Source organism: Gorilla gorilla, chromosome 2 (assembly GCF_029281585.2).
Source record: "Gorilla gorilla gorilla isolate KB3781 chromosome 2, NHGRI_mGorGor1-v2.1_pri, whole genome shotgun sequence".
Classification (NCBI taxonomy): domain Eukaryota; kingdom Metazoa; phylum Chordata; class Mammalia; order Primates; family Hominidae; genus Gorilla; species Gorilla gorilla.
The window spans coordinates 160,307,453-160,334,605 of record NC_086017.1 but is presented as its reverse complement, the minus strand read 5'-3'; the positions used below and the strand labels follow the sequence as shown (position 1 = coordinate 160,334,605).

Sequence of the window (27,153 nt, the reverse complement as noted above, 5' to 3'; positions counted from 1 at the left end):
CAGGTTGGTATTGGGCTCTGAGGACCATGAGTTGTACAGTGTTAAACCTTTCTTTAACGAACCGCAAAATTCTGTTAACAACACAAGGTCCTACGGTAAGCAGAAATAGTAGACTCAGCAGGGGTCCAAGGAAGGGGGCTAACAGAGAAAACATAGATGAGTTCCACCATTGGTCTGCAGCTGAAGCAAACTGCCGTGTTCTTACTTCTGTGCTTAACTTGCGTAACTGTTGGACCCGGTCTTCCATGAGCCCTGATTCATTTATGTAGAAACAACAATCTTCCTTTAGAAACATACACGTTCCTCCTTTTTCAGCAGTGAGTAGGTCTAAGGCCTTCCGGTTCTGCAAGGTTACTGTGCTAGGGACGTGAGCTGTCGCTGGAGGGAGGCAAGGGACTCAGCTGACTCTTCCATAGCAACGGCAAATTGTTGGTACAGCTCGTTACTTTCTATGAGGGTGTGACCTAGGGCTCCCCCAGCCAGTCCGGCCGCCATGAAGGATGCAGTGAGGGAGATTCCTGCAATGAGGGGGAGAAATATGGCTCGTGTAGGTCTCGGTCTAGGGTCTGGGTGAATAACAGCACTAGTCCAGTTACTGGTATACCTTAGGAACTCGCCGGCAGTAAGTAGAGTTAACCGGGGAACTAATGTGACAGGAAGACACAGTAGGTTGGTAACAGAGGGGCTTGATAGGTTTTTAGATAATGTTCCATTACACCAGAAGAATATGCCTGACGGAGCCTTTAAGGTGATATTAGGGAGCGTTGCAGTGATGTTGCAGAGGCTGGAATTAGTTCCTGAGAAACAGTAGGGAAACTTTTCTTGACTGGGGTTTAGGTATAGTGGCACGTTAGGGATAGGGGCATATGAGAGGTTTCGGTGGTTGTTAGCTTGGGCAGAGGTGGAGGATCTTCATGGCAGGGGGACAGCGGTTAGCAGTGGACACCTTAGAGTGGCACACAGAAAGCAGCCAGACAGGCTGTGAAGTCCTGTAAGGTTGGCAAGTTCTAATCCTTCTTGCAATAATTTTAACCAGGAAAAAGGACGTAAATCTTGTGTCAGGCGGTTTTCTTGTCGCTGGATATTTCCATGGACTAGGGGCCGTACCTGCACTAGACCCCGCCACAGATAGAGGTGACTGCTAGGCCATGTGGAGGCGGAGGAGTAGTATACAGCCCCATGTTGAGGCGTGGTCCAGCGGGAGTTCCAGGGGTCTCTATCTATGTATATGAAAGGTCTCTATCTCGTCTGCGATGGAAGGGCCATCTGGGATCTATCTGTTCTTCTCCACCCCACCATTGGTATTTATGGATGTTACAATAGTTATAAGGGCAGCTGGCACTTTGGTGCCACTAATAGTGCTTACAATTGTATTTAGTCTGATCATACTCGAAGCATATTATTGGTGCCACTGGTTTGGCTACTGGGAAATCGGTAAAATTTAGTAAAATTGGGCTATTGCACCTTGAGGAGGGGCAATCTGCACTGGCCACTAATTTCCCGGGCTTATGAGGTTGCCCAGGGTGGGTTTGGTTTTCATAAAGCCAGAATCTCCAGACAAAGGGATTAGGAGCTGGCTTTATGTTTTCCTCAGCGGCCACTAGGGCGACTAATGTTAGAGTTAGACTACTTAACTGCATGTTTGCAGTGAGCTATGCTGCCGGCGCAGGGTGAGTTTTAAGGGGTTGTTCTTAGCTTTGTCCACAGTCCACGTGTCTGGTGCTTCAGCCGCCACCGTGATTGGCCTCAGAAGGTCGGAGGTTGGGTCCACTGGCTTGATGTGGGTGTAGTGGATCCACAACGCAATGCTTTCTACCTTCAGGGCGGTGGGTGTGGTCAGGAGTACTTGGAGTGGTCCTTTCCACCTGGGCTCTAGGGTCTCTTGTCGGTGTCGCTTAACCAGGACCTAGTCTCCCGGCTGGTACGGATGGGGTGTCGGTGGGGGACTGGTCTCATATAGCTCTTTTAGCTTGGGCCAGATTTCTTGGTGAATTTTCTGTAAGGCTTGTAGGGAAAATAAGAATTCAGAGACATTTTCTGTTTCAGACTTAAGCAGGTCATCTTTTAAGCTAGGAACTAGGGGTGGAGGTCTGCCATACATGATTTCGTAAGGGGTAAGGCCTAGTTTGTAAGGGGTATTACGGGCCTGGAACTGAGCATAGGGGAGAAGGACTATTTAATTAGCACCAGTCTCTATAGTCAATTTAGTTAAGGTCTCTTTTAAGGTCCGATTCATCCTTTCTACCTGTCCTGAACTCTGGGGCCTGTAAGCGCAATGTAGTTTCCAATTTGCCTCAAGGATGGAAGCCAAGTCCTGACTTACCTTAGCGACGAAAGCGGGCCCATTATCTGACCTTATCTGGATGGGGAAGCCATACCTGGGAAGGATATCTTCCAGAATTTTCTTTGCTACGACTTGAGCAGTTTCTCTTTTGGTTGAGAATGCTTCAGTCCACCTTGAAAAAGTATCTACAAAGACAAGTAAGTACTGGTACCTGTACTTTCCTGGCTTTATTTCAGTAAAATCTACTTCCTAGTAGATACCGGGCCTGGTTCCCCTGAGCCTTGTTCTTGCTGCAGCTTGAGATTGGGGGTATGCGTTGTTAAGCTGGCAGACTTTGCAACTTGTCACGATACTGCTGGCCGTCTCAGCTATATGTCTAATTTTGAGCTTGGAGCGTCTGATCAGGTCTATCATCCGCCGGGCCCCCAGGTGGGTGGTTCGGTGGATGTGTTCTAACACCTGTTGTCCTAATTTTTCTGGTAGGATGGTTTGGTCATTAGTATCAGTCCACCACCTATTCTGGATTTGTTTCAGGGGAAGTTTGTCAATCCACTGGAGATCTTGTTCTGAATATTCAGGGAAATATGGCAAGTCCTGGGGGCCCGGGTCAGGGAGCTGGAGTGCAAGGTGTTGGCTGGGAGCCTTCGCCACATTTCTTGCCGTTTGGTCTGCCAGAAAGTTGCCTTGAGCAGTTGGAGTAGTTAGTTTCTGATGCCCTGGGCAATGTACAATGGCTAATTTTTCTGGCCTCCATAGGGCTGTTAGCAGGGCTAGGATCTCTTGCTTGTTTTTTATCTCTTTTCCTTCAGCCGTCAGTAACCTTCGCTCCCTGTAAATGGCCCCACGTATATGCGCCGTTGCAAAAGCATATCGGCTGTCTGTATATACTGTCAGCTTTTTCCCCGCCCCTAAGGTAAGAGCTTGGGTGAGCGCTATCAGTTCGGCCTTCTGGGCCGATGTCCCCGGGGCCAGGGGTTCCACCCAGATTACCTCAGTCTCTGAAGTTACTGCCGCTCCAGCATACCTCTGGCCTTGATGCATGAAGCTGCTCCTATCAGTGAACCAGACGAGGTCGGCGTCAGGAAGTGGGTGGTCCTGCAGGTCTTCTCGAACTCCGTGCACCTGAGCTAGTATCTTGGTGCAGTCATGGAGTGGGGCGTACTCATCTTCTAGGTTTATAGTCAGGACGGACACGGGTCGATTGTGGGAGTTGGTCACGACGGGCCCCTCAGGGAGGAAATGGATCTGTGCTCCTATTTTAGTTAGCAGTTCTCTCCCCAATAGGGGACAGGGGCTCTCAGGGATGACCAGGAAAGAATGGGTTACATTCTTGGCTCCGAGGTTTACTGTTCTTTGTGTTGTCTATGGGTATTTCTTAACTCCTGTGGCCTCTTGTACCCACGAGGATTTGGAGGATAATTTCCTATTAGTTTTAACTAAGACCGAGTGCTGTGCTCCTGTATCGACCAAGAACTGGACTGGGGACCCCTCCACTTGCAAAGTTACCTTAGGTTCGGGGAGGGGGTCCGAACCCTGTCTTCCTTAGTCTTCGTCTTGAGTGACTAGTACGGGTGTAGACCTAGGGGGTCCGGGTCCCTGTCCTCGTGGTTTCTTTTTGGGGCAGTCTCTTACCTAGTGGCCAGCCCCCTTACAGTAGGCACATTGGTCTTTGCTCAGATTATCATGCCGGGGGGGGGCCGCCTAGGTTGGGTGTACTCTGGCTGTAGATGCTCTTTCTGTACCACTGCTGCCAGGACCTTGGTCATTTTTTCAGTGGCCTTAAATTGCTTTTCTTCTGGAGTATCTCTGTTATTGTAAACCCGCTGGGCTATCTGAAGGAGGTCCTGAATCCGCTTTCCCTCCAAGTCTTCTAATTTCTGGAGTTTTCTCTTAATATCTGGGGCTGCCTGATTTACGAAAGACATTACAACAGCTGCCTGACTTCCTGGAGCCTCTGGATCTATGGGGGTGTACTGTCTAAAAGCTTCCATTAATCTTTCTAAGTAGGTAGCTGGGCTCTCTGTCTTCCCCTGCAGAATAGAATATACTTTAGCCAAATTAGTGGGCTTGCGAGCAGCTGCCTGGAGACCTGCCATTAGAGTCTGGCGATAAAGGTGTAGCCATCCTCTACCTTCTGCCGTGTTGTAGTCCCACACCGGCCTGGTCAGAGGAAAGGTTGCGTTTATGAGGTCGGGGTTGGCGGTCGGTTGACCGTCGTCCCCCGGGACCAGCTTTCTAGCTTCTATCTGTATTCTCTCTCGCTCTTCCGTGGTGAACAAGATTCGGAGGAGCTGCTGACAATCATCCTAAGTGGGCTGGTGGGTGAATATGACACTATCCAGTAAAGCCAGTAAATCTTTGGGGTTGTCTGAAAACTGAGCACTCTGAGTCTTCCAGTTATACAGATCACTGGTGGAGAATGGCCAGTACTGGAGCCTGGGGATTCCTGTGTCATCTGGGGTCCTATTTCCCAAAGGAGTAAAGCCACTGTGGAGTCAGGCAGCTGAGGGGGGCTAGACTGCGAAGTGCGCCCTCGCGTCTGCCCTGCCGGCCTTTCAAGGTTACTTTCCTTTTCAGCGGGCCCGTGTGTGCCGGCCGCCTCCTGTCCGCCTGCTCCTTCCTGCAGCTCAGCCAGGGGGGCTGGGGCCTGGGGCCCGGAGGGGTACAGAGGGGGTTCTGTGAACAGTGGGTCCCCGCTGTCAGGTAGAACAGGATGGGGGGGGCAGTTGGTTGCTTGGATTTTAGTGGTCGAGCAACCAGTGCCTTACAGGGTTCAGAGGCTAATTGGAAAGGGGACAGCCAAGGAGGCGGGTTCTCAACAAGGTCCTGCCATATGAGGATATATGGGATTTGATCTAAGTGGCCTGCACGCCCAGGTAGGAAAATCTTGGACTTTACTTTAGTGATGACAGCAAGTCAGAAGGTCCTTTCGGGCGGCCACCCCACATCAAAGGCAGGCCATTCGGAGCGACATAGAGTAATTAGCTTTCTTTTCCTGATTTCTATACCAAGATCATGGCCCCTTGCTCTAACTTCTTTGAAATTACTCATAAGGAGAGATAGAGGAGTGCTCTGGGTATTACCTATCCTGTAATAATTTGTAGTGTCTTCCTGTAAAGGAATGTGGGTTTGAATTCCTGTAAAGGAAATCTGATCTGACTTATTAATGATATCTAATCGCAGGCGCACTTTGGCAGCCCTGGTCAGAGTTAGCTGCCTGGATCGCAATCGCGCTGGGGCAGCCCAGATCAGAGACAGCTGCTGCCCGCCAAACCGGGGCAGTTCAGATTGCAAGCGCGCACCGGAAGCCCGGGTCAGAGTTAGCTGCCTGGATCGCGATCGCGCTGGGGCAGCCCAGATCAGAGACAGCTGCTGCCCACCAAACCGGGGCAGTTCAGATTGCAAGCGCGCACCGGAAGCCCGGGTCAGAGTTAGCTGCCTGGATCGCGATCGCGCTGGGGCAGCCCAGATCAGAGACAGCTGCTGCCCGCCAAACCGGGGCAGTTCAGATTGCAAGCGCGCACCGGAAGCCCGGGTCAGAGTTAGCTGCCTGGATCGCGATCGCGCTGGGGCAGCCCAGATCAGAGACAGCTGCTGCCCGCCAAACTGGGGCAGTTCAGATTGCAAGCGTGCACCGGAAGCCTGGGTCAGAGTTAGCTGCCTGGATCGCGATCGCGCTGGGGCAGCCCAGATCAGAGACAGCTGCTGCCCACCAAACTGGGGCAGTTCAGATTGCAAGCGTGCACCGGAAGCCCGGGTCAGAGTTAGCTGCCTGGATCGCGATCGCGCTGGGGCAGCCCAGATCAGAGACAGCTGCTGCCCGCCAAACCGGGGCAGCTCAGATTGCAATATAGATCAGATGAGAGCCAGGGGACGTCTCCCACCGGTCTCCGCTGGCCGTCCTATAGCGCGTCCGCCAGGACTGTGCCAGCTCCAGTTTCAGACCTCGCGAGTCACAGATTCAGATTCAGAACAGACACAGACAGACAAATGGAGACGAGCCAGCTCACCTATCAGTAGATCGATCCTAGCAGATCCATTGACCAGGGGTCTGGTGGGCTTGGGGAATCCTGGACGAGCCCCCAGATGTTATGCCTAGACCGTTAGTACCTCAAAGAAGACCACCAGAGTCCAGAGTCAAAGCCAAGCGGCAAGGATCTTTACTACAAGTTCAAACCTGGTCCCTCCATTCCACAGCATACAAGAGGGCCCTGAACAATGCGAGTGTTTGCTTTTTATAGCCTGAAAGTTACAGGGGAACAAAGGAATTCTTTTGGTTCCCGCTCTTTCAGTAAAACTTTGAACGGCTGTCCTCTTATCGGAGACTTTCCTGGTGGTGTTTGTACTGGGCTCAGGAAGTTTGAGAGATATATGGCGATATGTGGTGGGATGGGAGGATGGGATGTGTTTGTACTGGGCTTGTTTGTTTTGAGCCCGGGGCTGAGGAATGTGCCCGGCTCCTTTCAATCCTACATAAGAACGTATGTCTTTCCATTTGTTCAAGCCTACTTTTGTGTTTTTCAAGAGTATTTTATAGTTCCTCTTATATGGATCTTGGATTTTTTTTAAGATTACGCTGAGATGTTTTATTTTTATTTGGCCTTTGTAAATGGTAATACCATCACTTAACATTTTAAGTATGTGGCTGGGTGTGATGGTTCATACCTGTAATCCCAGCACTTTAAGAGGCTGAGGTCAGTGGATCACTTGAGGTCAAGAGTTTCAGACCAGACTGGCCAACATGGTGAAACCCCGTCTCTACTAAAATAACAAAAATTAGCCAGGTGTGCTGGTGCATGTCTGTAATCCCAGCTACTCAGGAGGCTGAGGCACAAGGATTGCTTGAACCCGGGAGGCGGAGGTTGGTGTGAGCAGAGATTGCATCACTGCACTCTAACCTGGGGGACAAAGCCAGACTCTGTCTCAAAAATAAAAATAAAAAATAAAAAATAAAAAATTTTAAATATGTAATTGGAAAACAAAAAGGTTTTCTACTTTTAGATTCCTATTCTTGATCTTGTGCTTGCTTTGGAAGGAATAAAACAAGACTAATGTTTATTAAACTCTCTCCAGGTACTATCAGACATATTACCTTATTTAAGCTTTGCAACAACACGAGAGGCTATGTATTTTTATGCCCATTTTGTGGACAAAGAACTGATGCTCAATGAGTTGAGATTTAAAATGAGATTTACCTTCTGCATATTTCATTATCTTCATTTTGCAAATGAAGAAATCACAACACAGGAAGGCCTACAGAGGCATCAGAAGTCCTCATCCTGGCTTTCTCAGTTACCAGCCATGTGGCTACAGATTAGTTATTTAATATTTCTCATGCCCATCTGAATCATCAGTAAAATGGAGATGATACCTGCCCTGCTGACGCATCTTGATGGGCTGCATTCTTTCTTTTTGAAAGAAACAAATGGAATGAATATAGGTTAAAGCCCTGGGTAAGCTAAAATATATTAAGCTGACAAGGAATGGTTATCTTGTCTAAATGCATACAACACAATGTGAAGTCAATCAATTTCTAAAGCAAGTTCCTGACCTTTATAACTATTCTTTTTTAAAAAAATCATTTTAATATGAAAATATTTCATGAACACTGTGAAAATTATGAAAATATATGGAGGTAAAAGAAGAAAATAGTCTCAACACAAAAAAGGGATCACAATTGCATATACTGTTTGCAATTTGCTTTATACACTTAAAAATATTATGATTATCCTTCTATATCATTAAAAAAACTTCAGCCTTATTCTGAATGACTGCAAAGTATTTCATGATATGAATGCACCATAATTTATTCAGTCAGTTCCCTACTGTCAAACATTTAGATGGTTTGCAATTTTTTACAATTACGAATTGGGTGTATTTGACATACTATTTTTTGTTTTAACTAAACAGTGGGATATGCCCATTTTTACTTCATGGGAACAAACCTTGGGACTTAAATTTCTAGGTCACAGGCCAGGCACAACTTATGTGCTTGTCAAACTGCTCTTCATAAAGTAGTATTTTTCAAACTGTAGATCATGACCCATTTAGTCGGTTGTAACTAGCGACTAGAATTTTTTGAAGTATCAAGTGGGAAAGAAGAGACAATGTCAGAGTATACCACATACAGTAAGGACAAGTAAGGGTTAAATAAATTTCTTTTCTGGAGTGTATGTGTGTGTGTGTGTGTGTGTGTATACAGGATCACAACATGAAATGTACTTCTTATGTGGTTGCAATAGAAAAGTTTGAAAATCACTGCGTAAAGTGTAGGAGAGAGGCTGTTCTCTGCCGTTTTACTAATACTTAGTTTTAAATTTCTACAAACGGCATAGGTCAATTACTGCACCTCATTCTCATTTAAATTTATAGTTTAATTAATAATGTTTATTGACCATTTGTACTTCTTCAGTCAATTTCTTGGTGATGGCAGATATTCATTTTCAATTATTAATCCATAAAATATATATTAAGCCATATAATATATATATGTGTGTGTGTATACTACGTACATATTATCTTTGTTATGTATAATGCAGGTCTTTTTCTTTTTTGTGTGTGTTTTTTCATATTCCATTATTGCTTACAGTTGAGTGTTTTCACTTTTTTGTTTGTTTGCCTGTGACAATGTAGCTGTTTTCAGTGTTACATAGCCAAATTATCAATTCTTTTTTTTTTTGCCTTTTGTATCATACTTAGAAAATTATTGTCTATTCTATAGGTAAGTAAATATTCATCTACAGTTTAGTCAGTATCTTAAAAATGCTACTTGTAACACATTTTCAGTTTGGTGAGTAGAGTTCTAAGGCTCTAAGTTTTATCTTTTCTAAACAACTATTAGATTATCTGAGCATTATATATTAACAAATCTATTCTTTACTCACTGATTTGAAGTGTCACCTTTAACATACTGTAAATCTTAAATATATCTGGATCATTTTTCTAGGTTTCCTAGTTTACCGTGTGACCTATCTGTGCCAGTACCTGTACCACATTGTTTTTATTATTGCAGCTTGTAAAGTTTTAAATACATGACAGAACATGTTCATCCATTACTGAAAAGAATTATTTTCCCTTTTTATTCTTAGATACCCTCATATATACATTATTCTAGATCAATTTTAATATAATTTTGTTAAACTAAAAAACTGCCATTGGTAGTTTTTATTATTATTACATTAAATGAATAGCTTTAGTTGGAGAGAATTCATCTCTTAGCTATAGTTAGTCTTTCACTCAGGAGCCCTTTAATTCAAGTTGTCTTTTTAATTATTCAGTAAATTCTTATAGTCTTTTTCATATTCGTCCTGCATGTTTCTCATCGAATTCCTGTTTTTCTTAATATTATGCATAACATGGTATTTTTTAATTGCATATTGTCATTATAGAAACAGCTGTTAATTGCTTAACATTTATTTTGGAGCTGGACATCTTAAATATTCATTTCTTAGTTCAAGTAATTTCCAACTGATTCATATAGGTTCTATATTATCTATAAATAATGCTAATTCTCATCGCCAGCAAATTTGTTCTATTTTCTTGCCTTATTATGATGGGTAGAATATTAAAAATAATATTAAACAATAGTGGAATAGCCAGTAGCCTTGTTTGTGTCTGATCTTAATGAGAACATCTCTGTTTATTTTACCACTAAGTATGAATTGGCTAGTGGTTGTGCTTTATTCTATTTTTACACTGAGTGTTTTTAAAACAAATCACTTGAGCTGCTCCAAAAACATCCTGTGCTAGGCACAGAATTCACTGGTAAATAAGACAAATAAGTTTCCTGCTCTGATAGGTTTTTATTCTAGTGTATATGGGAGGAAGGAGGGGAATGGGAGGAAAGGAGATGAAGATAAGCAAACAAAAGAAAATGAAATAGATAACTTCAGAAAGTGAGCAGGTCTGCAAAAAAAAAAAACAAAACAAAATAGGGTAATGAGATAGTGAACAGAAATTCTAGTTCAGATAATGTGGAGATAATTTTTAATGTGATACCTAAATTTCAAAGAGGCAGCCTTGCAAAGATCTGAGAGGAAAGCAAAGGGAAGAGCTAATGCCAGAATGTCATATTTTATACAAATTTCTTTTTAGATTTTCTTGAAATTATTATATAGTTTTTCTCCTGTAATGTGATCAACTACAAATAAATATGACCAGCTACATTAAGGACTTTCTAATGTTAAACTATCCTTGCACTCTGGGGGAGAACAACACTTAAGTATGGTGAATTTTTCTTTAATATATTGGTGGGCTGAATTTGACTGTGTTTGATTTAGAATTTCTCATTTAAGCTTATAAATGAAATTAGTTTAGCTTTTGCTTGCTTTTTCAGATATTGATATCCATGGTTATACTATCTTTATTAAATAAACTAGGAATAGTTTAAATATTTGGGAACCATCTGCTCCCTAGAGAGTTGAAAGAAACTGCCTTAAAAATTATTTTGACTTTTTAAAAGGAGTAGTTTTGTTGTTTATGGGGTTCTCCCCCCCTTTTTTTTTTTTTTTTTTTTTTTTTTAGACAGAGTCTTGCTCTGTCGCCCAGGCTGGAGTGCAGTGGTGTGATCTCAGCTCACTGCAACCTCCACCTGCTGGGTTCAAGCGATTCTCGTGCCTCAGCCTCCTGAGTAGCTGGGACTACAGGCGCCCGCCACCACGCCTGGCTAATTTTTGTATTTTTAGTAGATATGGGGTTTCACCATGTTGGCCAGGCTGGTCGCGACCTCCTGGCGTCAAGTGATCTGCCTGCCTCGGTCTCCCAAAGTGCTGGGATTACAAGTGTGAGCCACCGCACCCAGCCTGTTTATGTTTTTAATCACTATTTTATTTCATCCATGAGTGCTAGTCTAGTCAGGCACTTCTTTCTAAGTCAGTTGATCACATTAATTGCATATAATGATTTACATTTTTCTCCCCTATATATGTGGTTATATTCCTTTCTCATTTCTAATGTGGTATTTTTTTTTGGTTCTCTCCACCTTTTTTATTAGACTTGCCAGAGATTTATATATTTCTCTGGTCTTTTCACATAATATATTTTTGGATTTAATCATTTTACCTGTGTTAAATTGCTTAATTTATGCTTTTGTCTTTATTAATTTTTCTCTGTAACTAATCTAAAAATTTTTTCAGATATTTACATTTATTTTTTAGTCTTAAGATAAAAAGCTTTTCAGATTCTTAGTTTATATGTGTAGTTACATTCTATACATTTTTCTTTACAGCATGCTCACAGACATTACTTACCAAATCTCAGTATTTCATTTTTATTTTCTCTTTGATCTAAGTTATTTGGATCAAAAATGACATTCTTTTTTTACTTTTTGTCCTTGACTAGTAATTTTTAATTTTATTGCATTATGATCAGAAAACATGACCTGAAAACATTTCATTGACGTTTTCTCTGTCGATCAGTATATAGGTGATTGTACCAGTCCCTGTTGGAATCCTTATACATCTGAAAATGACTTTTGTTGTTCTTTACCTGGTGTTACATTTTTGTATCATAATATTTTCTTCTCAAAAAGATAAATGCTACTTCATCTTCTTCTGGCATTTATTATACTTGATAATTTTAATGTCAACCTGATTTTTTCGTTTCATAACTTTTTTTTTTTTTTTGAGATAGAGTCTCGCTCTGTTACCCAGGCTGGAGTGCAGTGGCTCGATCTCGGCTCACTGCAAGCTCCACCTCCTGGGTTCATGCCATTCTCCTGCCTCAGCCTCCCAAGTAGGTGGGACTACAGGAGCCTGCCACCACACCCGGCTAATTTTTTTTGTATTTTTAGTAGAGACAGGGTTTCACATGTTAGCCAGGATGGTCTCGATCTCCTGACCTCGTGATCCACATGCTTCGGCCTCCCAAAGTGCTGGGATTACAGGCGTGAGCTACCACGCCTGGCCTTTCATAACATTTTTAAAATGGAACATTTACCAAGACATTTTTAGTACAGATCTCTATTACTAATGTTGTAATTTTGTCTTGTTTTCAGGAAGCTTTTGAATCTGAATCCTCTAGTCTTTTCCCTTTGTGGTGGCAAACACTTCCACTAGTATTTCTTATGATTGTGCCTCCTCCTTTTATAACTTCTTTCTAAAATTATTACAATATGTATATTTTTCATCTTCAAATGCTCTCCTCTGATTTATGGGAACTTTCTTTAGATCGCCTTCATCATAGATTCAGTTCTCTGCAGGATCTAACCTTCAGGTCTTTGCTTTAGTTTGATTTTTTTTCAATTTGATAATCACCTTATCATGTATCTGAAGGACTGATCTTAAGGGAAAGACAGGCAATAATCTCTAAAGTATTCTCTCCTTTGAGAGTCACTTATTCTCAGGGGCTCATTTGCTTTGATTCCTTTGACTGCCTTCTTCTGAACTACTGAATCATTTCATAGACCAGATGCACTTCTGCTCCTTTTTTGTTTTTTCCACCGGGAGAAGTGGGAGGAGGTGATAATGTTTGAACAGCTGGCTGGAGATTGTTTGAATCTCTGTTCGAATTCATTGGGAGGTTATTTCTTCATCTGGGATGATTTCTTCCTCAAATCTGCTTCCATCCTGCTCTGCCTTACAGGAATTCTTCCGGTTTTCATGAATGTGAAATCTTCCCTGATTTCCAGCACAGACCCATATTCTTTCCTATTTTAACTTTTTTTTTTTTGGAGGCTTCAATTGGTATGCACAATGTGGGCAGGAAGGTAGAGTTAGAACTTTTAGATGCAGAGAGAGACTCAGATTACCATATTGAACCACAAATCCACTAAACAGATACCAAAGAAAGCTCTGGTGGTGAACTGAAATATTTCATGAACCCTAGTTTACAAAGAGCAACAGAAACTTCTGTTCTCATTCCTTCCTTTAGGTGTGTTTGTGCACAAATTGTATTGTGCACATGGAAGTCTTCTGCTTTACTCATTCTGTCTCCATCTCATTTTGTTTTGATTTACAGAAAGATGTAGACAAGGAATTCTATTTGTTTCCTACAGTATTTGATGAGAATGAGAGTTTACTCCTGGAAGATAATATTAGAATGTTTACAACTGCACCTGATCAGGTGGATAAGGAAGATGAAGACTTTCAGGAATCTAATAAAATGCACTGTAAGTACTGCATCATCCACCAATCTACCAAGTTATTTTAGTACTGCATATGTAATGCTTTTAACTAAACAAAATGTGAAGAGCTTTGCTCATTGATTATTTTTTCAATAAACGATTACAATAGTGTCCTGAAGGTAATCTCATTGGTTATTTGATGTGTCAGTTATCCATTATTTCACTTAATTCAAGATATGTCAATTACATGAATGGTCCTTAAAGTGTGGTCCCTATATCAGCAGCCTCAGCATCACTGAGGGACTTATTAGAAATGCAAATTCTTAGACCCCTACCCTGACCTACAAAGTCCGAAACTTTGGAGATGGATCCCGGCAATCTGTTTTCAACAAACTCTGCAGATGATTCTGATGAACGCTACAGTTTGAAAACTACTGGATCAGATGCTTTTCTCATTTTGGCTCAAAAATGACAGGCTCATTTGATTATTCAATATGCAGAAAGATATGATCTCAGCCCTCAATGATTCTAACCCTTGACTGCACATTAGAATCAACTGGGAGCTTTTAAAAAATGACCAGTGCCCTGGAATACCCCCAGCGATTTTTATTTAAGTCTAATACCAGATTTTTTTTAATACCTAGTGTAATTCTAAAAAGTGGTTAGAGCTCAGAGACAGTGAGTTCATTATTCAAAAGGCCCACACCACTAATGGACATCAGTAAAAGTTATTGTAGCTAATAGAAGAAAAACATGTAAAGTTGTGTTACAAACTGATTTTTTTTTTAAGCTAGGTACTAGTCACGCTACCCACAATCTTTAAAATATTTCTTTTGATTCTGCATTTTTGTATATTTGGAAGCATTGAGAATATTATTCATCAAAAATAATTAAATACACAAGATAAAGGAAAAACCTCCTACGTATGACCTTTCCTGTTATTCAAGATGAATTAGAGACTTTTTTTTTTAAATCTAGAACAGCAACACACTCCCAGTATATGGTGCACAGGAAAAGCTGTTACAATTCGCAGATTTGGGTGCTCACAAATATAATCACTTAAAGAACTGGAAATAACAGAATCATTGTTTTAGCCAGGAAGAGCAATGGGATTCCCAGGTTGCTAGGGACACTAGCATAGAACAAGAACTATGCATTCAGCTCTGCTCCTTTCAGCCAGCGGCTGCTCTGAAATGCCAGGAACGGCAAGGAGTTGCAAGGATACTCCTGACACATAAAGCGTGGGCAAGCCTGAATAGGTGTTTTAAAAATTAAAAAAACAAAGTTGGTCCTGGAAAGTCTGTGAGGTTGTCATGTAGTAGAATCTAAACCACTTCCAAAATGTTATTTCCCAACTTTTACAGCCATGAATGGATTCATGTATGGGAATCAGCCGGGTCTCAGTATGTGCAAAGGAGATTCGGTCATGTGGTACTTATTCAGCGCCGGAAATGAGGCCGATGTACATGGAATATACTTTTCAGGAAACACATATCTGTGGAGAGGAGAACGGAGAGACACAGCAAACCTCTTCCCTCAAACAAGTCTTACGCTCCACATGTGGCCTGACACAGAGGGTATATTTACTTAAAGCCAAGTCTCTATTGGATGGATTTGTGTAGTTTTGGTTTAAAATCCTGTAGCAGAATGTGTTGGGTGATAAACTTATCCCTTCCCCAAGCCTCTGAAGTGCCCTTCCTATCTTTGAAAGAGCAAGTCTAGGCCACTATCAGCTGAAGTATGTACCAGATAGGTCTGTTTCCTAGTTACTGAGGAGAATGTGGAGTAAAAGAACATGGTGTGGTTTTCTCCATTTCCATAGGCTCCTCAAGATGATCCCTTTTTAGATTATGGTCCTTTTAAAGATAGCTGGAAAATCAGACTAGAAGGGGAATGACTCCCATAAATATTCTGCACCTGAACTTTTCATCATGTCTCTGTAGCCTAGATGTAGTGTTGGCTTGTTGGTTGCAAGTGAATATTCTATATGCTAGCATTGTAGCCATGCAAATTCAGAGACATCTACAGATCTGGCTCTGAATGAGTAAAACAAACTAAAACTGAAGAGAAAGAATTTTAATCAAAATGTGAAAATATGCTAGCTTGTTTCAGGCTTTATTTGGTTTATCATATGCCACTGAAACTTAAGACCACCCCAGTGTCACCCTTTCCTTCCTTCAACAAATGTAAATACAACAATGAACAAAAGAGATAAGATGTCTCATGCTGCTGAAATTCTAATGCAGGGAGACAGACAACAAGCAAGTATATTAATACATATATGTCAAGTGATTATAAGTACATAAAGAAAAATAAGGCAGAGGAAGGGGATGGTGACTGAGAGGCGAAAGGGTCAAGATTCTCTCAGGAGGTGCTACTTAAGGAGAGACCAGAATAAAATGAGGGTGTGAACCATGAGGATATTTTGGGGAGAAGACAGAGGAAACAGCAAGTGCAAAGGTCCCAAGGCAGGCACACACTTGATCTGTTCTAAGAACAGCAAAAGGCCTGTGTGGATGGAGCAGGGTGAGCAGAAGGTGTGGAAAGCTAGATCACCTGAGACCATGATAAGGACTTCAGCATTAATTCTGAGGAAGGTGGAGAGCCCCAGAGGGCACTAGCAAAGAAGTGACATGTTTTCTTATTTACCACTCCAGGGACTTTTAATGTTGAATGCCTTACAACTGATCATTACACAGGCGGCATGAAGCAAAAATATACTGTGAACCAATGCAGGCGGCAGTCTGAGGATTCCACCTTCTACCTGGGAGAGAGGACATACTATATCGCAGCAGTGGAGGTGGAATGGGATTATTCCCCACAAAGGGAGTGGGAGAAGGAGCTGCATCATTTACAAGAGCAGAAGTAATTCTCCAGACTCTGATTCCCAATTTCAGAAGTAATTTTAGGTTTCCTTTTCAGAGAAGTAAGAATTACACCAAATTTTAGAAAAAAAAAAGTTGCATTAAACAATAACAACAACAACAACAACAACAAAACACTTCCTAGGAACTTGTCCTCATTAATTTCTGCTTCTCTCAATTTCCTTAAGGGAAAATTTCCATTTATCTTCTTTGATCCTTTGGAGTCTTGCTTTCTTTTCTACTGGAGTGTCTTCTCACATTCATGTGCCCTCATGTTGTCATTTATATTCAAACTTAACAAAAGTTAATGCCCAAATTCAGAGCAGAAATATTACTCCCCTTAGGAACTGTTTGTTGCTTATTTTTCCTTCAGAGTTTTCATTGTTAGTCTAACAATCGGTCATTTCACATCCTTAAAACTGTTACGTATGGAATATTTTAAATGCTTGAAGATGATAGATATAGTCTCTATCCTCTAAGAACTTACAGGAAAATATGGCACAAAATTACCAGTAACATGTCCATCATGGAAAAGTACAAAATAAATTCTGCATGAATAGATATAAGTAGAGGATGATTATTAGAGCTTCAGAAACATTAATTTAGAGCAGCATCTCTCATCTCTTCTAGTTAGCCCTTTCTTCATACTTTTCCAAGCACTTTCCTCTCCATCATCCCACTTACATCATGCACTGACCACATGGAGATGATCTGAGGGATTCGGGTGGGCAGGTGTTCAGATCCGGGGTGCATAGCACAACTGGTGACCTGTGGCTAGGCAGTGGTTACCTGTTTGACAGCAGTAGTGAGTATAGTTTGCAGTGTAAAGGAGTAAACTTTTATTTTGTAATTGGGGTAAAATGGTTAAAAGGCTACAGCTGCCATTAGAAGTAAGTGAAAACTGGCCGGGCGCGGTGGCTCACATCTGTAATCCCAGCACTTTGGGAGGCCGAGGCGGGCGGATCACGAGGTCAGGGGATAGAGACCATCCTGGCTAACATGGTGAAACCCCGTCTGTACTAAAAAATACAAAAAATTAGCCAGGCATGGTGGCGGGCGCTTGTAGTCCCAGCTACTCGGAGGCTGAAGCAGGAGAATGGCGTGAACCCGGGAGGCAGAGCTTGCAGTGAGCGGAGATCACGCCACTGCACTCCAGCCTGGGCGACAGAGCAAGACTCCTCAAAAAAAAAAAAAAAAAAAAAAAAAACTAAGTGAAAAGGGAATACCTGGGAAAAGATGTCCATTTCAGTTCCTATAAATCAGAAATATTGGACTCATAAAATTTTAGAGCTATAAAGTAATCTTAGAGATGATCTGTTCAAATATCTCATTTTAGGGATGAAAAAACTGAGGTTCCAATAGGCAGTGACTAGCTGGAGGAAATTTTCGCTAGTGGCAGGGTAGAGGCCAGGACTCAGATGGCTGCACTCAGATGGCTAGGTATGCTTTCTACCACACATACTTTTAAAGTCTTATTATTCATTCCTACTTGGATAGAAGAGTGATGATTAAAAACTACTATAATTACTCTAATAAAAACTATATTTTTATTCAAAATTTAAAGTTTAAAACTTAAGTTACATTTTCATTAAGACAAATACTAATCTTAGTTTTTTTTTTTTTAAGTGTTTCAAATGCATTTTTAGATAAGGGAGAGTTTTACATAGGCTCAAAGTACAAGAAAGTTGTGTATCGGCAGTATACTGATAGCACATTCCGTGTTCCAGCGGAGAGAAAAGCTGAAGAAGAACATCTGGGAATTCTAGGTATGTTAATATCTCCAGTTTATCAGGTGTGGGTTAATGATGTGATGCTACCTGCAGTAACCGTCAATTCATGTCTATGGGTTTCATTTTCTTGGTTCATATATCAAAGTTGTTCAAATAAAAATTTAAAAATTAGTTATCTAATGAAATAAGACTGATGTTTATTAAATAATATGACATAGTAAAATATTACTTATTTCTCTTGGAAACTATGTATTGTCCCGTATACTGATGAAATTATATATATTTTGTTTTTATCAAATTGATGCCTGTAGTTTTAGTGAAGTTCCCAGAAACTATTTTCTAATGAAATTCTGTTTTTTGACAGAGTCTCACTCTGTCATCCAGGATGGTGTGTAGTGGTGTGATTTCAGCTCACTGCAACCTGCCGCTCCTGGGCTCAAGTGAGTCTCCCACCTTAGCCTCCCAAGTAGCTGGGACTACAGGGATGGGCCACCACGCCTGGCTAATTTTTGTATTTTTAGTAGAGATGAGGTTTCATCATGTTGGCCAGGCTGCTCTCAAACTCCTGGCCTCAAGTGATCCACCCACCTCAGCCTTCCAAAGTGCTGGGATTACAGGCGTGAGGCACTACACCTGGCCCTAATGAAATTCTTAACCAATTTATCCCCATTATCCTACCCATTCCTCTCAAATTATAGCTATTTACTTTTAAAATTAAAATATAAATGATTAATTACAAGAAGAAATATACAAAAGGAAATTAATTACAACAGGAAATAAAAGAAAAAATGATACCACGCACAAAGCAGGGGCAAAGCTGCCTTCAATTTTTTAGGACTCACTTTAAGACAGAATGTCTAGAACTCGAGCAACACTGGTCTTGAGACATTTCTTTAAAACTATCAATTGCAGGGACCCCCACTCCCATCCCCACCCCACTGTGTTCCCATACTGTCAGCATTCCCCTGAGGCTTGGTTATCCTCAACCCCTAGACTAAGACACCAAGGCAAAATAGCATTGTTGCTGGAGCACAAAAATCCTACCAGACAAGAGACAAGCTAAGATTGGATAAAGGGTAGAAATGGGAGGGGTATCCCCACAGCAACGGCTGCAAAATGACTCCTGGCCAGATATCCAACCCACCATGATTAGACCGGTACTCTGCAAAGGACTTTCAGGCCAAACCTCCCCTAGAACTCTTAAGAGATAAACAAATGGTCTCCATTTTTATTTCCAGTGTATTGATTCCAAATTCCCTGGGACGCAGTATAAATCCAAGAGTATTATACCACAAACCCATGGGGGAGAGAAACAAGTTATCTTTGCTGATCTTTGTTTTTATTACTAAGTTAGACCTTCTGATTGGACACTCTTCCTCTTCACTTTTGCCAGGTCCACAACTTCATGCAGATGTTGGAGACAAAGTCAAAATTATCTTTAAAAACATGGCCACAAGGCCCTACTCAATACATGCCCATGGGGTACAAACAGAGAGTTCTACAGTTACTCCAACATTACCAGGTACTCATGGGGGCGGGGGTGGGGGTGGTGCATTTTAACAGGCTGTACAGCCTTTCCACAGATTACTCTCATCATAGAGAGTCTGGACCAAGAAAGTGAAAAGGGAGGTAGTTGTGAAGAGGGGATGCAAGGAGGTGTCTGTGTGTATGCAAGTACATGCACATGCTTGTACTAAAAAAAAAAGTCCACAGGAGAGCTTAAGAGAAAAACCTGAAGGTAGTGGACATCTATGAATCCTCAAGCGTGAATCAGAGAGATGCTGTCTCCTCGCTCAGCTAGAACACAGCTCAAATGGCATCTACCACACCGTATGTGGCTGGATGTTCCCACGCCTGTCTCTAGCACATGCGGTTCTAACGGCCAGAGGCTGCCACTTGGAACTCTAAATTCCCCCTATCTAGTCCAGTATCTGGCATATATTAGGAGATCATCAAATGTTTCTTTAATAAACATAGAGTAAAATCTTAAACAGATTATATACATAGGTGAGCATTTTCTTTAATAAGAACCATATTTTTCTTCTATTAGTTGTAAAGTTGGCTTCCAGGAAAAGACTATTTCTCAATAACTTAGCAGGGTGTAGCAAGGGTGCTATTTTAGGTAGAGTGGTCAGGAGGGCTTCCTTGAGGAGGTGGCATTGCTGAAAACACCTAAAGTTTGAGAAGTAATGAAATTCAGGTAATTGTGCACGAATTGATTCTAGGCCCCGAAGACAGGAGCAATGCCTGGTGTGTTTGAGCAGCAGCAAGGCAGCCAGAGGCTAAAGAAAAGCACACAAGGGACAGAATGCTAGAGATGAGATCCAGTGAGAGCAGGGGCCAGATGGAGTAGGAAGGACCCCAGACTCGAGATTTAAGACTGATGTTCTGACGGACACTTTTTAAGGGGCTGTTGGTGATGTGTGGTTAAGTGACCATAAGGGGGCAAGGACAGAATCTGGGGTCAGTTAAGGACCATTGCAAAAATCTGGGTAAAATCATCATCATCATCATCATCGAGATTTGGAATATGGTGGAAGTGGCTGAAGTGGTGAGATATTATCATATTCTGGTTCTATTTTAAAGGTGGTGCTAAAAGGACCTGCTGGAAAATGGGCACTAGGGAGTGTTAGGGAAGAGAGGAGTCAAGCATGACCCCAAGGTTTTGGGCACTGACCACTGGAGGAAGAGCAGGTTGTAAAGGGGTGTGGAAAAGAGAAGAAAATGTTATTTTGCAGCTTATGAGAATAAGTAAAAGCAGAGATGGCAAGACAGTAATATGTGCAGGTGGTGAATCAATACTTTATATTCTAGTGAAATTTTCTGCTTAGAAAAAGGGTGAGGACATAGGAACAGTTCAGACTGAGGCTTGAAGAAAAAGTAAGACGTCTACCACATCACTTGAGACCATCTCTGTTGTCTTGCTTGATTCTCTAGTGAATGTCTGTTGGACTCTGGCAGGTTAGTGTGATAGCATGAATATGTAATGGTGTGGTCTAAATAAATGGGATGGAAAATGAGTGTGGCTGGGATTGGTGAGTGGGCATGGCCAAAAGTTGAGGTCTGTGAGCAGTTGCACAGGAAGCCCTGAGGTGAATGGAAACCCAGATCAGACTGGAGAAAAGCCTAGAGCACATGGGAAAAGGGTAAGGGCCTTGGCAAAGCAGGAGGGTGAAGCAACTGGTCGTCTTCAAAATGCCAAGGCCGAGGGTGTGGTTATGTCTTGTATGTGGGAGTAGTGACAAAACAGCACATGGTGTGATAGAATGAGATGGACTGGAAGGGGAGGTAAACATAACTGTGTCAAGTCGGTGACTCATGAGATCAAGAGGTCTAATGGCTCCTCGCCAGGAATCATGAGCTCACTAAGGACGATCATGAGAGAGGACAAGGAAAGGAAGCCAATGCTGAAGCTGAGGGAATTACACAAAATAGTCCAGATACACACATGCAGAGATTACGGGAAAGGTGCCAGCCACTGGGGAAAAATCACTTGGTATCTGAAGAGAAAAAAGTATATTAGGAAAACAAACTTCAAGCTAAGAAGAGATTGGTTGCAAAGTTTTTTCAAATTGTAATATTGAAGTACACACCTCCTAGCTTTGTGGTATGGCAAGTGGGTTATAGCTAATTTAAAATTAACCCAAAAAATGACAAAATTTTGTCTTCCAGTTCATCTTAAAACTAAATTCCTGAAAAGAATCTTGAGTACCACAATTTTTAAAAACTAATTACACTGACATTTCCAGTTCCTGGGTCCTAGTTATCAAGGCTGTGTGTGTGTGTGTGTGTGTGTGTGTGTGTGTACAATATAAACCAAATACAACCAGATCCATTAACACTTGATGAATTTAGGTGAAACTCTCACTTACGTATGGAAAATCCCAGAAAGATCTGGAGCTGGAACAGAGGATTCTGCTTGTATTCCATGGGCTTATTATTCAACTGTGGATCAAGTTAAGGTAAAATACAAATCATTTGTTTTGTGACACTTCCTAAAATAGACACACAATTGAAGGAAGACAAGGTTAGTGTTTTCCTGTGGTCCAATTCTATGTTAAAATCCTAGGAAAATAAACTGTTTGCAATCTACTTTAGTAACTATGCTGCTACCTATGACACACAAGACAAAAATCTAACATTTTCTAATATGATACAGCTCAAAGGCCTTTCAAGATATTTGGGAAGTTTAGATTTTTGTCTTGTGGGTCACAGGTAGCCACTAAAAAATTGACAAAGAATGGCAGTATATTTGCATTTCAGATCCTTCATTCTGGTGGAATGAAGGAAGGCTTGGAGGGGGAAGAGACTGGAGGTTGGGAGGCCGTTGTAATACGTGAGGCAAATTTCAAGGACCTCTACTGTAAGGAGGGAGAAAAGAAATGGAGTCAGTTATAGATAGGTGGGTGAAGTGCCTGAGTGAGCCGGGGGAAGCAGCTCCTTGATAATTCAGAGTTCTGGCTCAAACAAATGAGTAACTCTGGTATTTGTGGTGCTATTTATTATTACACATTTCATTCATCTATGGATTTTTAGGGACTGCCATAGTGCTTGGCTCACACTCAAGAGTTCATGAGTTTATGGAACAAACCAACACTGTTCATTTGGGATTCTTTTAAAATCACCGCTCATTAGCTGAGCTAATTTTTGCCTCTGCAGACATTTCTGTTATGTCAGCATCACCCACATGACCTACCTACTACTCACCATTGTTCCAATTTAACTACTTCAAGTGAAAAGTTGCTAAATTGGCAGTACCACATTGGGCAAAGTCTGTTACTTCAATTGGTCTCTCCAAAATTCCTGAGGCCATGGGTGCAAAGTCTCAGTTCTCTGAAATCCTGACCTAATTCACAAGGGTTACTGAAGATTTTCCTTGTTTCCAGGACCTCTACAGTGGATTAATTGGCCCCCTGATTGTTTGTCGAAGACCTTACTTGGAAGTATTCAATCCCAGGAAGAAACTGGAATTTGCCCTTCTGTTTCTAGTTTTTGATGAGAATGAATCTTGGTACTTAGATGACAACATCAAAACATACTCTGATCACCCCGAGAAAGTAAACAAAGATGATGAGGAATTCATAGAAAGCAATAAAATGCATGGTATGTAACATTATTCTAAAACAATTTTTCTACTTTTTTGTCATTTTCTCCTTCAAATAAAATTATTTTGGAGACCATTCATTTGTTTTGTCTTAAAATAAACCACTTCTGCCTCACTTTGTATGTCAGGTAGAATTCTGTTCAAAACAAAAAGGGGACTATGTTCAAAATCATTTGCTAATTTATTTTCCAATTCCAAAATCTCATTTCCTTTGAAATAATCCAAAATTAAGATTAAGGCTTTTGGCGCAAAGTGCCTAGAAAAGCAGTGTGATATTATTGACTTTAAAGTATCCATTTCTCTCATTTGTAGTAAAATAAGTCCTATTACATCAAAAAGATTCTTTACATTAACCTAATAATCATATTTTCTTTGAAATAGCTATTGGTTTAAAATATCCTGAAAAGTAACATAAAACCATATGCTTTCCCTAGCTATTAATGGAAGAATGTTTGGAAACCTACAAGGCCTCACAATGCACGTGGGAGATGAAGTCAACTGGTATCTGATGGGAATGGGCAATGAAATAGACTTACACACTGTACATTTTCACGGCCATAGCTTCCAATACAAGGTAAGAGCTATCCATGGCAATTACTCTTGCTCTGTTTGAAAATGTTTTAATACAAGTGAAGAAAATATTTCCTCAGAGAGACTTATGGAAAAAAGCTGCAAAGAGTACAGCCCGTGCTTCATATCCGTGGATTCCCCACCCAGGATTCAATCATGGATTGAAAATATTCAGGAAAAAATAATTCCACTAAGTTCCAAAAAGCAAAACTTGGATCTGCTGCACTGAGTACTATGTTGAATCCATGCAAATGAAATGATATGTAGGCACTGTATTAGGTATTATAATAATCTAGAGATGATTTAAAGTATATGGAAGGATGTGCATAAGTTAAATGGAAATATGCCATTTTATATAAGGGACTTGAGCATCCATGGATTTTGGTATGGGGGCATTCCTGAAACCAATCCTCCATAGATACTGAGGGATGCCTATATAAGGCACAGCAATTTCAATTGACACACTAGCCTTTGTTACACATTGAGCTCTTCCTAGGATTTGCATTTTTAACTGAATTTTCATGGAGTTCTGCTCACAGATTCCTGATTAAGGCAACTGAGCGGAATTGCTAACAAAGAGGGTAGGAATGTTCACATAATGATGGATGAGAGTAGAGACCACAAGAAGACTTTATTATAACCCTTGCCCTGCCTGTTCTAAGTTCTGTATCTTAAATGGCCCATGGTGAGCAAGATCAGTTAGGTGACAAGCAACTGGTCTGTACATCTCAATCTTACTTCTATTCTTTCTCAGTACTGATTTCAGCAGAAGCCAGTGGCCCTCCTGGAAATGCTTTTTCCTTATGCTTTGGGCTAATTTAGAAAATGCAGAAGTTATCAAAAAGCATACTGCAGAAAGCCTGTTTTGTTACCTGCATTTTGTTTTACATAGATATATTGTATTCTTAGTGGGCTTTCAATTCTATCCTTGCAGAAATAGACTATTGTCACCCAACTGTTTCCAGCCGAGACTCCCTGAAGTGCCTCTGGTTTTTGTCGTTTTTCATCAGCCTCCTTTTCTGCTTCCTTTATTATTTACCTTGACTTAAAGCTTCACAGACAAGCTAGGACAGATTCAGGCAAAAGTGAGGCTAGGGCTGAAATGGGGCCACAGCTGAGTTCCTTTTGTGTAGCTTAAGTGCTATGACAAACAGGCAAACCAGAATCAAGGTACAGGAGGTTTGTGGGTAGTCCTGATTGATGAATTCATTCTCATCACATCTTTCTTTCACACCCACTTGACGTGGATACCAAAGACTTATTAGGAATACAAAAACCACATTTTACCATTTGTATTAAACACAGAAACGAGCTCGATTTTTTAAAAACAGATTTATCCATTTTTTCAATATCCCTGAGCTGAACATTAACAAATGACATGAGTGAACTCTCATATACAATATTATACATTATTTGTCATTTTTCTAATTAAGCACAGGGGCGTTTATAGTTCTGATGTCTTTGACATTTTCCCTGGAACATACCAAACCCTAGAAATGTTTCCAAGAACACCTGGAATTTGGTTACTCCACTGCCATGTGACCGACCACATTCATGCTGGAATGGAAACCACTTACACCGTTCTACAAAATGAAGGTGAATATCCAGGTGGTAATTCTAGAAGCCATATATAAAAGATATAACTAAAGGAACTACTTTGCCTAAATACTTCCCCCAATATGATGCATCAACGTGAAGCATTTGTGAATCTGCTGCCCTGATTTCTTCCTTCTCTACCTCCAAACAGGATTTTTTTCCTGCTAAATGGTGAGGGATACTGCTCATTTCCTGACAGCCAGTACTTGTAACAGCACCAGTCATTTCTAAGTTAATACAAATGTGTAATTATACTTAAAGCTGATATAAGGGAGTAGTCATGTTAGTTATTTACCAAGAAACAAACCATTATTTACATAAGACACATTTAGAATCTAATTTCTTTCTTAACAAAAAACAATTTTTTTTCTAGGTGGCAACTCCATGTAAGAGAAGCCCAAGACAACCCCAAATAATATAATTTCAAATAGGCAGTGTCTTTTCTGTGCTTCCAAGGGGAAGGAGGAACCTTACTGATTATTGTTTGTGAAAGATCCAGGGAAGAAACAAAATTTAAATGCACTGCTCCCCAACCCCTGCAATAACCCTCCCCATGTGTAGGTACACACACACACACACACACACACACACTTAAAATGGAGCAAAATGAACAGTTTTTTTTTGTAAGATTCCTGCACTGTGGCTGCAGGCTTTGGTCTTTCCTGAGTCTTTCGAGTTGAGGATTGTTGTAATTAGAAATGGTAAATTCAAAGGGAGGAAATTATGTAAAGAAAACCAATCTATGTCTTTCCTCCCTAAAATGGGGAAAAAGGGAACATACAAATGAAGAAAATATAAATGTAAATATATTTGAAGATTTAAAAAGCCCTGAAAGGTTAACCTTTAGTGCAAATGGAAAGTTTTAATTTCTGCTCCTGGGTCTTACACAAACAACTTACATCATGAAAAACTATTTCCATTAATGCCCTTTTTATTAGAGCAGTCACTGATAACACTAGAATATCAAAGACTCTAACAGACAAGCCACTAAATTTAACGCCAATAACTTGAACAAGGTGAAGAGAGCCAAATATGAGAAAGAAAACTTTAGTCTTTAAATAACACTTGCAACCATGTGGTTACATGTGGTTGCATGTAAACCACACAAAAGGATGGTCTTGCTCAGAAAAATAATGGTGAGTAAGTAACATGGAGGCATTTGGGGAATTCATGTGTGCAAATGCCTGGCATGCAGAGTATGGCACTACAGGGCAACCCTACACACACAGCCACAGAGGAGATTCCTCCTGTGTAACAACCGTGAAAGAAGAGGGAGATTACTGCTTGGTTAAGAAAGGCAAGATAGTTTTTAAAGCTATAGTAAAAATTACAGAACAAATAGCAAATATGAAGTAAAAATCAACACTAGATAAAAAATTAAAGAGAAATTTGACTTTTGCAAAGAGAAAAGGTATTACATGAGACTGAAAGCAGCAGACTGAATAAAAGAAGATAGTTTGAACTATCTTTGGCCCATAAAATCAGTGGCCATGTTTATCAGTCTGAATCATCTTTAAATAAGTCCAATAAAGCTTTGAGCAAGTTTACATTAATTATGAGTCTTAGAAAAGCCTGCTTAGCTTTAAATTTCTTACAGGCAGGGACTATATATTCTGTATTTCTAGCTAAGTACCCAAATCCAATACAATAGTTTGCTTACTGAATGTATAACAACATATTAATTCAATGAAGAGAAACTTTTGAAACTTTTTTGACATAATTTCAGATTCCCATATACCTTTCACCCAGATTCCCCAAATATTAATGATCTGCGTAGCCACATTGGCTTTCTCATTCTTTTCCCTATCTCCCTCTCATGCTCACCCTCTGTATGTACACACACAGACGTGTATAGATACACATACAACTATCTTTCCCAAAAACAAGAATATTCTTGTACATGACCACAATACAATGATCGAAATCAGAAAAGCAACAATGAT

General features: G+C 40.9%; 1 protein-coding gene across 2 annotated transcripts in view; it reads left to right on the top strand.

The window, feature by feature from the left end:
• The window catches only part of CP (ceruloplasmin), a 66,604-nt gene that overhangs the window by 27,896 nt on the left and 11,555 nt on the right, over positions 1–27,153 (top strand). For both annotated transcript variants that reach the window (XM_063704291.1, XM_019023902.4), the window contains exons 10-18: positions 13,241–13,391; positions 14,711–14,923; positions 16,004–16,211; positions 17,837–17,976; positions 19,334–19,462; positions 21,796–21,902; positions 22,827–23,043; positions 23,479–23,618; positions 25,048–25,210. In XM_063704291.1, the coding sequence (XP_063560361.1) occupies positions 13,241–13,391; positions 14,711–14,923; positions 16,004–16,211; positions 17,837–17,976; positions 19,334–19,462; positions 21,796–21,902; positions 22,827–23,043; positions 23,479–23,618; positions 25,048–25,210 (1,468 nt within the window). The remainder of the gene's footprint in view (positions 1–13,240; positions 13,392–14,710; positions 14,924–16,003; positions 16,212–17,836; positions 17,977–19,333; positions 19,463–21,795; positions 21,903–22,826; positions 23,044–23,478; positions 23,619–25,047; positions 25,211–27,153) is intronic.